At 44.9% G+C, this 13,499-nt stretch overlaps 2 protein-coding genes across 5 annotated transcripts in view; one reads left to right on the top strand and one right to left on the bottom strand.

Annotated features, from left to right (window-relative positions):
• LOC137528007 (uncharacterized) overlaps positions 1-7,350 on the bottom strand; it is a 63,534-nt gene extending 56,184 nt beyond the window's left edge. The window contains exon 1 of one of the 2 annotated variants that reach the window (XR_011023253.1): positions 4,195-4,251. Coding sequence is in view for 1 of the 2 variants with exons in the window: in XM_068249221.1 (XP_068105322.1) it covers positions 7,269-7,323 (55 nt within the window). In the remaining variant the exon portion in view is untranslated. Of the gene's footprint in view, positions 1-4,194; positions 4,252-7,268 lie in introns of those variants that run through there. The other variant, XM_068249221.1, reaches the window with a different exon arrangement.
• The window catches only part of SLC2A6 (solute carrier family 2 member 6), a 290,346-nt gene that overhangs the window by 154,901 nt on the left and 121,946 nt on the right, over positions 1-13,499 (top strand). Inside the window, exons 1-3 of one of the 3 annotated variants that reach the window (XM_068249218.1) lie at positions 7,534-7,603; positions 8,877-8,947; positions 9,028-10,537. The exons of 1 other annotated variant lie outside the window; for it this stretch is intronic. In XM_068249218.1, the coding sequence (XP_068105319.1) occupies positions 8,910-8,947; positions 9,028-10,450 (1,461 nt within the window). In that variant the 5' untranslated portion in view covers positions 7,534-7,603; positions 8,877-8,909 and the 3' untranslated portion in view covers positions 10,451-10,537. Of the gene's footprint in view, positions 1-7,533; positions 7,604-8,876; positions 8,948-9,027; positions 10,538-13,499 lie in introns of those variants that run through there. One more of the 3 variants, XM_068249219.1, reaches the window with a different exon arrangement.

Here is a 13,499-nt window from a genome sequence, read left to right as displayed (position 1 = left end):
TGCAAAAAAGTGTCACACATGTGGTATCGCCGTACTCAGAAGAAGTAGTATAATGTGTTTTGTGGTGTATTTTTACATATAACCATGCTGGGTGGGAGAAATATCTCTGTAAATGACACATTTTTGATTTTTTTTACACACAATTGTCCATTTACAGAGAGATTTCTCCCACCCAGCATGGGTATGTGTAAAAATACACCACAAAACACATTATACTACTTCTCCTGAGTATGGCGATACCACATGTGTGACACTTTTTTGCAGCCTAGGTGCGCTAAGGGGCCCAACGTCCTATTCACAGGTCATTTTGAGGCATTTGTTTTCTAGACTACTCCTCACGGTTTAGGGCCCCTAAAATGCCAGGGCAGTATAGGAACCCCACAAGTGACCCCATTTTAGAAAGAAGACACCCCAAGGTATTCCGTTAGGGGTATGGTGAGTTCATAGAAGATTTTATTTTTTCTCACAAGTTAGTGAAAAATGACACTTTGTGAAAAAAACAATAACAATCCAATTTCCGCTAACTTTTGACAAAAAATAAAATATTCTATGAACTCATCATACACCTAACAGAATACCTTGGGGTGTCTTCTTTCTAAAATGGGGTCACTTGTGGGGTTCCTATACTGCCCTGGCATTTTACGGGCCCAAAACTGTGAGTAGTCTGGAAACCAAATTTCTCAAAATGACTGTTCAGGGGTATAAGCATCTGCAAATTTTGATGACAGGTGGTCTATGAGGGGGCAAATTTTGTGGAATCGGTCATAAGCAGGGTGGCCTCTTAGATGACAGGATGTATTGGGCCTGATCTGATGGATAGGAGTGCTAGGGGGGTGACAGGAGGTGATTGATGGGTGTCTCAGGGGGCGGTTAGAGGGGAAAATAGATGCAATCAATGCACTGGGGAGGTGATCGGAAGGGGGTCTGAGGGGGATCTGAGGGTTTGGCCGAGTGATCAGGAGCCCACACGGGGCAAATTAGGGCCTGATCTGATGGGTAGGTGTGCTAGGGGGTGACAGGAGGTGATTGATGGGTGTCTCAAGGTGTGATTAGAGGGGGGAAATAGATGCAAGCAATGCACTGGCGAGGTGATCAGGGCTGGGGTCTGAGGGCGTTCTGAGGTGTGGGCGGGTGATTGGGTGCCCGCAAGGGGCAGATTAGGGTCTAATCTGATGGGTAACAGTGACAGGTGGTGATAGGGGGTGATTGATGGGTAATTAGTGGGTGTTTAGAGGAGAGAATAGATGTAAACAATGGATTTGGGAGGTGATCTGATGTCGGATCTGCGGGCGATCTATTGGTGTGGGTGGGTGATCAGATTGCCCGCAAGGGGCAGGTTAGGGGCTGATTGATGGGTGGCAGTGACAGGGGGTGATTGATGGGTGGCAGTGACAGGGGGTGATTGATGGGTGATTGACAGGTAATCAGTGGGTTATTACAGGGGAGAACAGATGTAAATATTGCACGGGCGAATTGATAAGGGGGGGGTCTGAGGGCAATCTGAGCGTGTGGGCAGGTGATTGGGTGCCCGCAAGGGACAGATTAGGGTCTAATCTGATGGGTAACAGTGACAGGTGGTGATAGGGGGTGATTGATGGGTAATTAGTGGGTGTTTAGAGGAGAGAATAGATGTAAACAATGGATTTGGGAGGTGATCTGATGTCGGATCTGCGGGCGATCTATTGGTGTGGGTGGGTGATCAGATTGCCCGCAAGGGGCAGGTTAGGGGCTGATTGATGGGTGGCAGTGACAGGGGGTGATTGATGGGTGGCAGTGACAGGGGGTGATTGATGGGTGATTGACAGGTAATCAGTGGGTTATTACAGGGGAGAACAGATGTAAATATTGCACGGGCGAATTGATAAGGGGGGGGTCTGAGGGCAATCTGAGCGTGTGGGCAGGTGATTGGGTGCCCGCAAGGGGCAGATTAGGGTCTAATCTGATGGGTAACAGTGACAGGTGGTGATAGGGGGTGATTGATGGGTAATTAGTGGGTGTTTAGAGGAGAGAATAGATGTAAACAATGGATTTGGGAGGTGATCTGATGTCGGATCTGCGGGCGATCTATTGGTGTGGGGGGGTGATCAGATTGCCCGCAAGGGGCAGATCAGGGGCTGATTGATGGGTGGCAGTGACAGGGGGTGATTGACGGGTGATTGACGGGTGATTGACAGGTGATTGACAGGTGATTGACAGGTGATCAGGGGGGATAGATGCATACAGTACACGGGGGGGGGGGGGGTCTGGGGGGGGTCTGGGGAGAATCTGAGGGGTGGGGGGGTGATCAGGAGGGAGTAGGGGGCAGATTAGGGACTTAAAAAAAAAATAGCGTTGACAGATAGTGACAGGGAGTGATTGATGGGTGATTAGGAGGGTGACTGGGTGCAAACAGTGGTCTGGGGGGTGGGCAGGGGGGGGTCTGAGGGGTGCTGTGGGCGATCAGGGGGCAGGGGGGGGGGAAATCAGTGTGTTTGGTGCAGACTAGGGTGGCTGCAGCCTGCCCTGGTGGTCCCTCGGACACTGGGACCACCAGGGCAGGAGGCAGCCAGTATAATAGGCTTTGTATACATTACAAAGCCTATTATACACTGTTGCAGCGGCGATCCGGATGCCAGTAACCCGCCGGCGCTTCCGAACGGCCGGCGGGTTACGGCGAACGGGGGGCGGAGCCAGTCCCCGGCGGCTGATCGCGTCACGAATGACGCGATCGCCGCATAGCCACTCCCGCAGCCGCCCCCGCCGATGGGCGTATTGCGGTCGTTTGGGCCCAGACTTTGCCGCCGCCCATCGGCTGGGGGCGGTCGTTATGTGGTTAAGATTGTACAATCAAAATTGTATCAATAAGCCCCATCTACACCATACGATTCAATTCATTGATTCGATTCAATTCGACATTTCCGTTTTGCAATGGCAAATTGAATCGAATCGAATCCCGATCGGACATGTTGAATTGAATCGAACCAATGAATCGAATTGAATCGTATGGTGTAGATGGGGATTTAGTAGGCACGTTTAATCTAACCATACTCCCTGTGCTGGGCATCAGATCTGCGACCAGATATCGATCTGTGAGTATTGATCTTTCTGTCGCGTTGCACCGCTCAATATCATTAGAACAGATCCGTTTACAAGTGATTTATGGCTCTATACCAATCCTTTTTTTTTATTATTATTTAGTATGTATCGTGTGGTGCATGTTTTGTAGTCTAGGGCCAATTTAGGGGGAAGCCAATGAACTTATCTGTATGGGATGTGGGAGGAAACCGGAGTGTTCAGAGGAAACCCACACAGACACGGGGAGATTATACAAACTCCTTGCAGATAGTGCCCTAGCTGGTATATGAACCGGGGACCCAGCGCTGCAAGGCGAGAGCGCTAACCACTACACCACCATGCTGCCCTCCCTCTCTTTTGGTGCCACAGTACACAGCTATGTGACCATAGCGCCTCATCAATACAGATGATCATCTTTCGAATGATAACTCCACCGCGTTTCTGGCAGAGAGGAGATTTAGAAGGAGTAACAATGGCTCCTGCTGTGTTCAGTTAATGAAATCCACAGAATGGTGGCCGTTTCTGGACCGTCTCACGGCAACAGTATTCCAAACACAGAGTTCTGTTGCCATGGTTGCACTGAACACCAATTTCAAAGAAAGAAATTTGCATAGGACTCCAATTACTACACGATGTTCTTGCGCTCTAATCTCACAAGTGGGAAATGAGCACTGCGATTACTATATTAATCGCGGCACCCTAGCGATCAGTGAATCGCATCCAATCTGAAAATCGCATCAAAACATGGCGACTGGAAAGAGGCTCTTAGTTCGCAGTGGGACGCTACGTTGTGTTCCGTGTATAACAGGAAAGCAACGCAACAAGACTAATATATTGTATTGCACATTGCTGCCGCGTTGCGTCGCCTACAGTGAAGCATACAGTCAATGAAAAGTATGCTTCACTGTACCTGTTAATGCTTGTATTTTGCAGTAACGCACTACATGCATGAAGCGTTTTACCATACCGCACGCCGTTTTACCGCCGCCCTGTAAACGACGCTATAGGTGGAGTGCTGTGCAGCAAGCTGTTCTACTAAGCGGCCGTTATGCTGCAACGCACACCTGTGAACGCTGTCTTCCTCTCTGTATTCCGCAATCTTCCTAATAACACGCTGGAGCGTTTCAGGGAAGGACTTACCAGACCAGCATCAGCGCAGCAACTAAACTGTCAGCAGGGATAGGCAGAGGCCACGCCCCCTCCAGGTGATATGCTGAAGCTACACCCCTCCAGGTGAGTGCAGCCAGGTAGCCACGCCTCTGGGAGGAGGAGCTTCGATGCCTTTCTGTAGTAAAAAGTTAGCTGGTTGAATCTCGGCTCACCTGGAAATATTCCTGGCGTCCGTGTAATGCGGCTCCGCAGGTCGGTCCACCTGGCGGCGGGGAGGGGGGGGAAGAAAGTGACTTATTGTTTTATGTGTGTTTTCCAGCCGAAACCAAACGTTCTGCAGCGCAGCCAAGCATTTATAGAGGAACTACTGAAACTTCCCTGCGCACATTCCTGACACCCCCCCCCCCCCCTCTCTGATTGGGGTCACTTTATCATCTATGAGAGAGCTCCTCCCCCTCCCGGGAGACTCGTGATCATAATGTCAATGCTGCAGAAGATGCCAGTGCTATATAAATACATAATAATAATATGGCAAGACATTACACTATGACTATGGTAGGATTAGAGTGTGAGCTCCTCTGAGGACAGTCAGTGACATGACTATGTACTCTGTAATGTGCTGCAGAAGATGTCAGTGCTATATAAATACATAATAATAATATGGTAGGACATTAGACTATGACTATGGTAGGATTAGAGTGTGAGCTCCTCTGAGGACAGTCAGTGACATGACTATGTACTTTGTAATGTGCTGCAGAAGATGCCAGTGATATATAAATACATAATAATAATATGGCAGGACATTACACTATGACTATAGTAGGATTAGAGTGTGAGCTCCTCTGAGGACAGAAACCCACTGGGAGCGCTTTGTAAGCGTGAGTGATTTGAAAAAGCTCTTGGTAATGCAATGCTATGGGGGATTTTTATAAAATCACATCACTCAAGTGGGATCACACCCATAGCATTACATTAGCTAGAGCTTTTCAAATCCCAAAGCGCTCAGAAAAGCTCTCCTAGTGGGTTTCTAGCCTCAGTGACATGACTATGTACTCTGTAATGTGCTGCAGAAGATGTCAGTGCAATATAAATATAAGAAGTTTTAAACCAGGATGATACCATTTATTGGCTAACTAAAAATGAATAAAAATAAGCAAGCTTTCGGCCTTGCAGCCTTCGTCTGGCTTATATCCTGTTAGTTTGCAAACTGGTGGTACAGACAGCTTATATACATGCAACATCAAAAGGGAAATATAAATACATAATAATAATAATATGGTAGGACATTAGACTATGACTATTGTGGGATTAGCTTGTGAGCTCCTCTGAGGACAGTCAGTGACATGACTATGTACTCTGTAATGTGCTGCAGAAGATGTCAGTGCTATATAAATACATAATAATAATATGGTAGGACATTAGCCTTATGACTATGGTAGGATTACAGTGAGCTCCCCTGAGGACAGTCAGTGACATGACTATGTACTCTGTAATATGCTGCAGAAGATGTCAGTGCTATATAAATACATAATAATAATATGGTAGGACATTAGACTATGACTATGGTAAGGATTAGCCTGTGAGCTCCTCTGAGGACAGTCAGTGACATGACTATGTACTCTGTACAGTGCTGCAGAAGATGTCAGTGCTATATAAATACATAATAATATGGTAGGACATTAGACTATGACTATGGTAAGGATTAGACTGTGAGCTCCTCTGAGGACAGTCAGTGACATGACTATGTACTCTGTAATGTGCTGCAGAAGATGTCAGTGCTATATAAATACATGTTAATAATATGGTAGGACATTAGACTATGACTATAGTAGGATTAGATTGTGAGCTCCTCTGAGGACAGTGAGTGACATGACTATGTACTCTGTAATGTGCTGCAGGAGATGCCAGTGCTATATAAATACATAATAATAATATGGTAGGACATTAGACTATGACTATAGTAGGATTAGATTGTAAACTCCTCTGAGGACAGTCAGTGACATGACTATGTACTCTGTAATATGCTGCAGAAGATGTCAGTGCTATATAAATACATAATAATAATATGGTAGGACATTAGACTATGACTATGGTAAGGATTAGCCTGTGAGCTCCTCTGAGGACAGTCAGTGACATGACTATGTACTCTGTACAGTGCTGCAGAAGATGTCAGTGCTATATAAATACATAATAATATGGTAGGACATTAGACTATGACTATGGTAAGGATTAGACTGTGAGCTCCTCTGAGGACAGTCAGTGACATGACTATGTACTCTGTAATGTGCTGCAGAAGATGTCAGTGCTATATAAATACATGTTAATAATATGGTAGGACATTAGACTATGACTATAGTAGGATTAGATTGTGAGCTCCTCTGAGGACAGTGAGTGACATGACTATGTACTCTGTAATGTGCTGCAGGAGATGCCAGTGCTATATAAATACATAATAATAATATGGTAGGACATTAGACTATGACTATAGTAGGATTAGATTGTAAACTCCTCTGAGGACAGTGAGTGACATGACTATGTACTCTGTAATGTGCTGCAGGAGATGCCAGTGCTATATAAATACATAATAATAATATGGTAGGACATTAGACTATGACTATAGTAGGATTAGATTGTAAACTCCTCTGAGGACAGTGAGTGACATGACTATGTACTCTGTAATGTGCTGCAGAAGATGCCAGTGTTATATAAATACATAATAGTAATAATATGGTAGGGCATTAGGCTATGACTATGGTAGGATTAGAGTGTGAGCTCCTCTGAGGTCAGTCAGTGACATGACTATGTACTCTGTAATGTGCTGCAGTAGATGCCAGTGCTATATAAATACATATTAATAATGTGGTAGGACATTATGCTAGATAAACACTGATAATAACTAGTGGAATTCTTTTAGCGATGGAGATATGAAGTGGGAGGAAAGGAAAGATTAGAGACTGGGAGGGGATAGTGCCAGTGCAGTATGTGTATTGCATTTTATTCTGCAACAAATGCACTACATGCTTTTACATTTTACAATTTTCCCTATACTGGTTCTTTATAGTAAAGAGCTGAGCAGCGCTACTTAAAAACAGATATATGCTTACCTGCAAAAGTGTGCAAGCCCCCTAATGGGATAAAGTACACACTGAGCACACACATGACCTGTCTACCGCTTGGAGGATGTTGGTTTCCTCTAACAGCTTGCATGCAACTTGTTAGGTACTTGTCCCTCCCACTGTCGTAGAAGTCTTTCCTCCATGGGAGGGGACCTAACACTAACTAAATTATACCTATGCATATGCATAGCCTGGGAGGGACGAGTACCTAACAAGTTGCATGCAAGCTGTTAGAGGAAACCAACATCCTCCAAGCGGTAGACAGGTCATGTGTGTGCTCAGTGTGTACTTTATCCCATTAGGGGGCTTGCACACTTTTGCAGGTAAGCATATATCTGGTTTTAAGTAGCGCTGCTCAGCTCTTTACTATGTTTTAATTTATTTCCGGCCAGCTGCTCCCACTTGGCAGTTTTGCTTTTGGTGTATATGCAGAGCTTCTGTTTGGTTCAAGGTGCGTTTGCAGTCTCTGGGGGGGCTCAGCGCATCTCTGAGTTGAGGCCAATCGGTGGCGGCCTGGTGATGCGCTGATCCCACTTTTTTTACGCAATTTTCAATTTTACTTGGTAGCGCGCCCAGGCTATGCATATGCATAGGTATTTTCCTGTAGCCTCCATGTCAGCACTAACAGTTGGGTTGATCCGCCCCTCAACCCCCATAGGACAGATTTTCTATATATGCTTCCCCTTTGACTCTGGCAGCCATTCTTTTTTCTGTCCTCCCTCAGGACAGCATTTTTCTATATTTTATAGTCCCTGCAAAAGCTCCCCAGGTTTACCCTTTCCTGGGGGAAGACACTCTGTTTGGGATGCTAAAAGCTCCCTATGAGTGTGCCCGGCCATTTACTTCCCCGTGGTCGTGGTTTCTGCAATCTAAATCAGCTCACAATGTGGCTGTGTTGCAGTGCGCAGTAGTGGGTGTCTGTAGCGGCTTACTGTTGTTCCTGCCCGGAAAGAGTCTCCTCGAGAGTCCGGCGGCGGCGTGGTTTCAAAACGCCGACATCTCCGCAGTTCGCCTCTGCTCTCTCTCTTCCTAGGGGCGCGCGCGCGCACAAGCAAGTTAGTTATTGTGGCTGAGTACAGGGCGCGCCATCTGCTGGTGGGCGGTGGTAATGCCCTGAAGATTGCTCGTCCACCATCTTTGTTGTGGGCGAGCACGCTCAGTACGCGTGCGCCGGCGGCAGGGAGGGGTCTGGGCTATTTAAACTCAGTAGGAGCCGGGTCTGATCGAGGATGGATGTCTTTCAAGACCCGGCTCCACTCTCCCTGTCAAACTACTGGAGTTTCTCTATCTTAGGTGTATAAGGTAGATAGAGGATACCAGTATCCTTTGTGGGTGTTTATATGTGTATATGGTTGCAGTAGTAATAGGTATGTGCGCATACCTGAGGTTATGTATGTATGTGTGTGTAGGTATTTATGTGCGTATATATGTGCATGTGTATATATGTGGATATATGTATATATATATATATATATATATATATATATATATATATATATATATATATATGTATATATATATATATATATATATATGCATGCGGATGTATATGTAAAAAAAAAAAAAAAAACTTTTTTCTTTTTTCTCTCGTTTCAGTCACCCACTACATTGATTTCACTATTTAGTGAAATGGAGCGCAGTGAGAAGTCGCAGGGATATTATCAAAGGTATGAGGTCTAAAAAAAAAAAAAAAAAAAAAAAGGAGGGTAAAGTGTTGATACTTACCTTATTATTCTGAATGTTTCAGTACTTCAAAAAAGAAGGACAAGAAGGACAAGGACAAAGACAAGGTGTATTACAGAAAGTCTCCTGAAAGATCAAGGAGTAGAGATCGAAATTCAAAGAGAAGATCAAGGTCAAAATCTAGTAGAAGATCCAGATCCAGAGATCGTTCAAAATCTTACTACAGTTATCGTTCATATTCACCCGGAACATCTGCTCAAGAGAAGCGTGCTCCTTATGATGCAGGACCTTCAACACAAGATCGGCAACCGTCAAAACAATGTTGGGCCTGTGATAAGCCTGCATTTACCGACAAAAGACTTTGTCAAGATTGCTTCAAAGAGTCATCGAGGGAACGAGAACAGGAGTCCTCAGAGGCTTTAGAGCTAATTAGACAAGCAGTAAGAGAGGAAATGGAAAAAGAGAGACAGAGTAGTACAGGGGAACTGTCACAAACACTGGTACAGGCAATGGATGAGGAGGAGGTACCAGCAGGTTTCGACTTTGCCATGATTCCAAGATTCATAGACGCGATCAAAGAAGCGATAGAGTGGGAGGAGAATGAGTGTGAGACCCCAGCAGAAGATAAGCCTGGCAAGTATTACCCACATTTACAGAAGAAGGGCCCCACTTTTCCATTTATGTTGGAAATCAAAAGATTAATAAAAGATGAATGGGAATCTCCTGAAAAGAAACCGTCATTATTAAACAAATGGAGTAAACTATATCCGTTGTCCGAAAAGGAAGCTAGTTCCCTGATGTCAACCCCAGCAGTCGACGCCTCAATCTCAGACTTGGCTAAGCACGTAACATTGCCCATGGATGACTCTGTCTCCTTTAAAGACCCACTGGAAAGACGAATCGATGCAGATTTAAAAAAGATTTATATGAATGCAGGTGGCTCTTGTCGGTCTGGGGTTGCACTTACTTCATTAGCAAAAGCAATTAAGGTCTGGACACAAAATGTAGAAGAAGCTGTACGGTCGGGAGTGGAGAAAGAGCAGATCATTTCAGCTCTGCAAGACTTTAAGATTACGGCAGATTTTGTGGGTGAAGTCGGAATCGACTCAGTGAGGGCATCAGCAAGGGCAATGCTATTCTCCACTACGGCCAGAAGAGCGATGTGGTTGAGACCGTGGTCAGCCGATCTGGCGTCGAAACAAAATTGGGTTAAGATCCCATATGACGGGAAGTTGTTGTTCGGTCCAAAGATGGATGCAGCGATTGCAAAAAAGACGGGAGGCCGGTCAGGTATGATACCACAAGACAGAAAATTCAGAACCCAAAGATTCAGTCAGAGAGTACAACCACAAAATCGGTTCAGAGAATCAAAATCCTATAGGCCAGGCAAACAGTACAGACGTAATTGGAAGAGTACTCAGTCGAATTTGGCAAAAACGGTAAAATCATCAACTAACAGTCGGCAACAACAGGAGAAGTCTTTTTGAGGACACGTCCATCCATGCTCAAGTAGGTGCTCGCCTGAGAACATTCAGAGGGGTATGGATGGAAAAGATACAAGATCCCTGGACTTTAAACACCATGGGCTCGATTCACAAAGCGGTGCTAACCCAGTTAGCATGCCTAAAAGACTTTAGGCATGATAACCATTGCACCATGCTGGTGAAAAGCCAGTTTAGGCGTGATAAGTTTAGGTGTGATAAGTTTAGGTGTGATAAGTTTAGGCATGATAAGTTTAGATAAGTTTAGATCGCTTGCAAAGTCCCGCACACAAAGCAGCGCCATTAAACTTTATACAAAGTGCACCAGACTTTGCTAGCGTAAAACTTTTGATCAGCTGTGCACTGCGGTGCTAACGCAGTTGGCGCTTAAACTTAGCATGCCTAAACTTATCACACCTAAACTTATCATGCCTAAACTTATCACACCTAAACTTATCACACCTAAACTTATCATGCCTAAACTGAGTTTAGGCATGATAAAGGGCTTTTCACCAGGGTGCTAACTGTTAGCACCGCTTTGTGAATCAAGCCCCATAACTCTGGGACATCGTTGGATTTTCAAAAAAGCACCGAAAACACAATTCATAAGAACATTAATGCCAAAACTTCAAACGAAAAAGGATTGCATGTTTCAGTATCTAACATCGCTAATAACTCAGAACGCAATCGAAGAAGTACCGAAAGATCAAAGGGGAAAAGGCCTGTATTCAAGGGTTTTCCTAGTTCTCAAAAAGACGAAAGACTGGAGGCCAGTTATAGATCTCAGAAGTCTCAACCAATACATACAACCTCAAAGATTCAAAATGGAGTCCTTACAATCAATAATATCATTGGTACAGCCACAAGACTTCATGGTGTCCATAGACTTGAAGGACGCGTATCTGCACATCCCAATCCACGAACAATTCAAAAAGTACTTGAGGTTCCATTTTGCAGGTCTCCATTTTCAGTTCAGAGTACTGCCGTTCGGCCTGTCGACGTCTCCCAGAACATTTACAAAAGTTTTGCAAGCCTCAATAGCAATAATCAGACTTCGAGAAATACGAATCTTCTATTATCTCGACGATATCTTGCTGCTAGCCGATTCAGAGGTAAAACTAATCAAGCACAAAGAAATAGCCTTGGCCATACTACAGGAGATGGGTTGGCTGATAAATTGGCAAAAGAGCCAACTGGTACCCTCAAGACAAATGATCTTCTTGGGCGCAGAGTTCAACACAATCGAAAACAAGGTGTTTTTTACGCAAGAGAAAGCATTGTCACTGACCAGTCTGATAATGCGAGTAATGCCAATGAGATGCTTGGAAGCGAGACAATTTCTCAGACTTTTAGGTCTTATGGCTTCAACGATCTCGACAGTGAAATGGAGTCGTTGGCATATGAGATGTCTGCAATGGTACTTTCTGAACAATTGGGACAAGAAACATCTGAACCAGCGGATAGCCTTGACGTTACAAGTGAAGGACAGCTTAATGTGGTGGTCCAAAGTGGAGAATCTCCGCCAGGGAAGAACGTTGATACCTCAAACTTGGATCAGCATAACGACAGATGCGAGTGCGTGGGGCTGGGGAGCCCATTGCTTGGATCTCTCCTTGCAACGCCAGTGGCCAGTGACACAGGGGAGATTGACATCGAATCTTATGGAACTCAGGGCAGTGAAGCTAGCCCTCCTAGAAATGGCTCCTATTTTGAAGGGTCAATCAGTGTTAGTACGCTCCGACAACAAGACCACAGTTGCCTTTATAAAGAAACAAGGAGGAACCCACAGTGGGACCCTCTTGAAAGAAGTAGAACCCATTATGCTCTGGGCAGAGAACAACTTACGAGATCTGACAGCTGCCTATATACCAGGAGTAGACAATGTGATAGCCGACAAACTTTCCAGAGGAGCAGTGGACAACAACGAGTGGTCTCTATCACAGAAGGAATTCGAGAAAATAGTAAAGAAGTGGGGGAAACCGCGTGTAGATCTCTTCGCATCCAGTTACAATGCAAAAGTAAAGACGTTCTTCAGCAGGACTCCTTGCAAAGGAACTTCAGGTGTAGATGCCCTGGCTCAACGTTGGGGAACAGGCTTGCTGTATGCCTTTCCCCCAGTTCCATTAATTCTGAAATTCCTAATGAAGTTGAAGAGGGAGACAACAGTTGTAATTGCAATAATACCGAACTGGCCAAGGAGGATCTGGTATCCTCTACTCCTACAGCTGAACACCAGACCGCCACTGAAGTTGAAGATGTCCAAATTCGTGTTGACTCAACGAGAGAGGACACATCCAAACCCCAGCAGACTCCAATTAACAGCATGGAGGCTGAGAGGTCAAGGTTAAAAAATCTAGGCTATTCCGAGGATGTGGTAAAAACCCTCTTAAAAGCACGCAAAAAGACGACTAACACTACCTACTCTAGAGTGTGGGCTAGATTCCATGAGTTCGCTGTGAAGAATTCATTCAACCCATATGAACCTCAAGTACAACAAGTTTTGTCTTTCCTTCAATCTGGCTTAGATCTAGGTTTAGGATATAACACAATAAGGTCACAAATCTCGGCAATCTCGGCAGTAACAGGATCAAGGTGGGCTAAGGATCCAATAATACAACAATTCCTTAGAGCTGTACTAAAATTAAAACCGCCAAGAAAGAACCATTATCCGAAATGGGACCTTTCATTAGTGTTGGACTTTCTTGCTAAAGAACCCTTTGTACCGCTAGAGCAATGCTCGTTGGTAAACCTCACACAAAAGGCGGTGTTCCTCACAGCAATAGCTTCTGCCTCCAGAGTGTCAGAGATACAGGCTATGGGGTATAAGGAACCTTTCTTAACCTTCTATTCAGATCGAATAGTATTGAGGCCTATACAGCGGTTCTTACCAAAGGTGGTTTCACCATTCCATATGAATGCAGAATGGACTTTTCCAGTTCTGAGACAGGAAGGTCAAGAGGCTACTCCTCATCCGTTGTGTGTACCTACAGTGTTGGAATCGTATCTCAGAGCTACTGCAGAAATCAGGCACTCAGAACAATTATTTGTGATACCA

The sequence above is a fragment of the Hyperolius riggenbachi genome, chromosome 8 (genome assembly GCF_040937935.1).
Source record: "Hyperolius riggenbachi isolate aHypRig1 chromosome 8, aHypRig1.pri, whole genome shotgun sequence".
Lineage (NCBI taxonomy): Eukaryota > Metazoa > Chordata > Amphibia > Anura > Hyperoliidae > Hyperolius > Hyperolius riggenbachi.
This window is presented reverse-complemented; position numbering and strand designations above follow the sequence as displayed.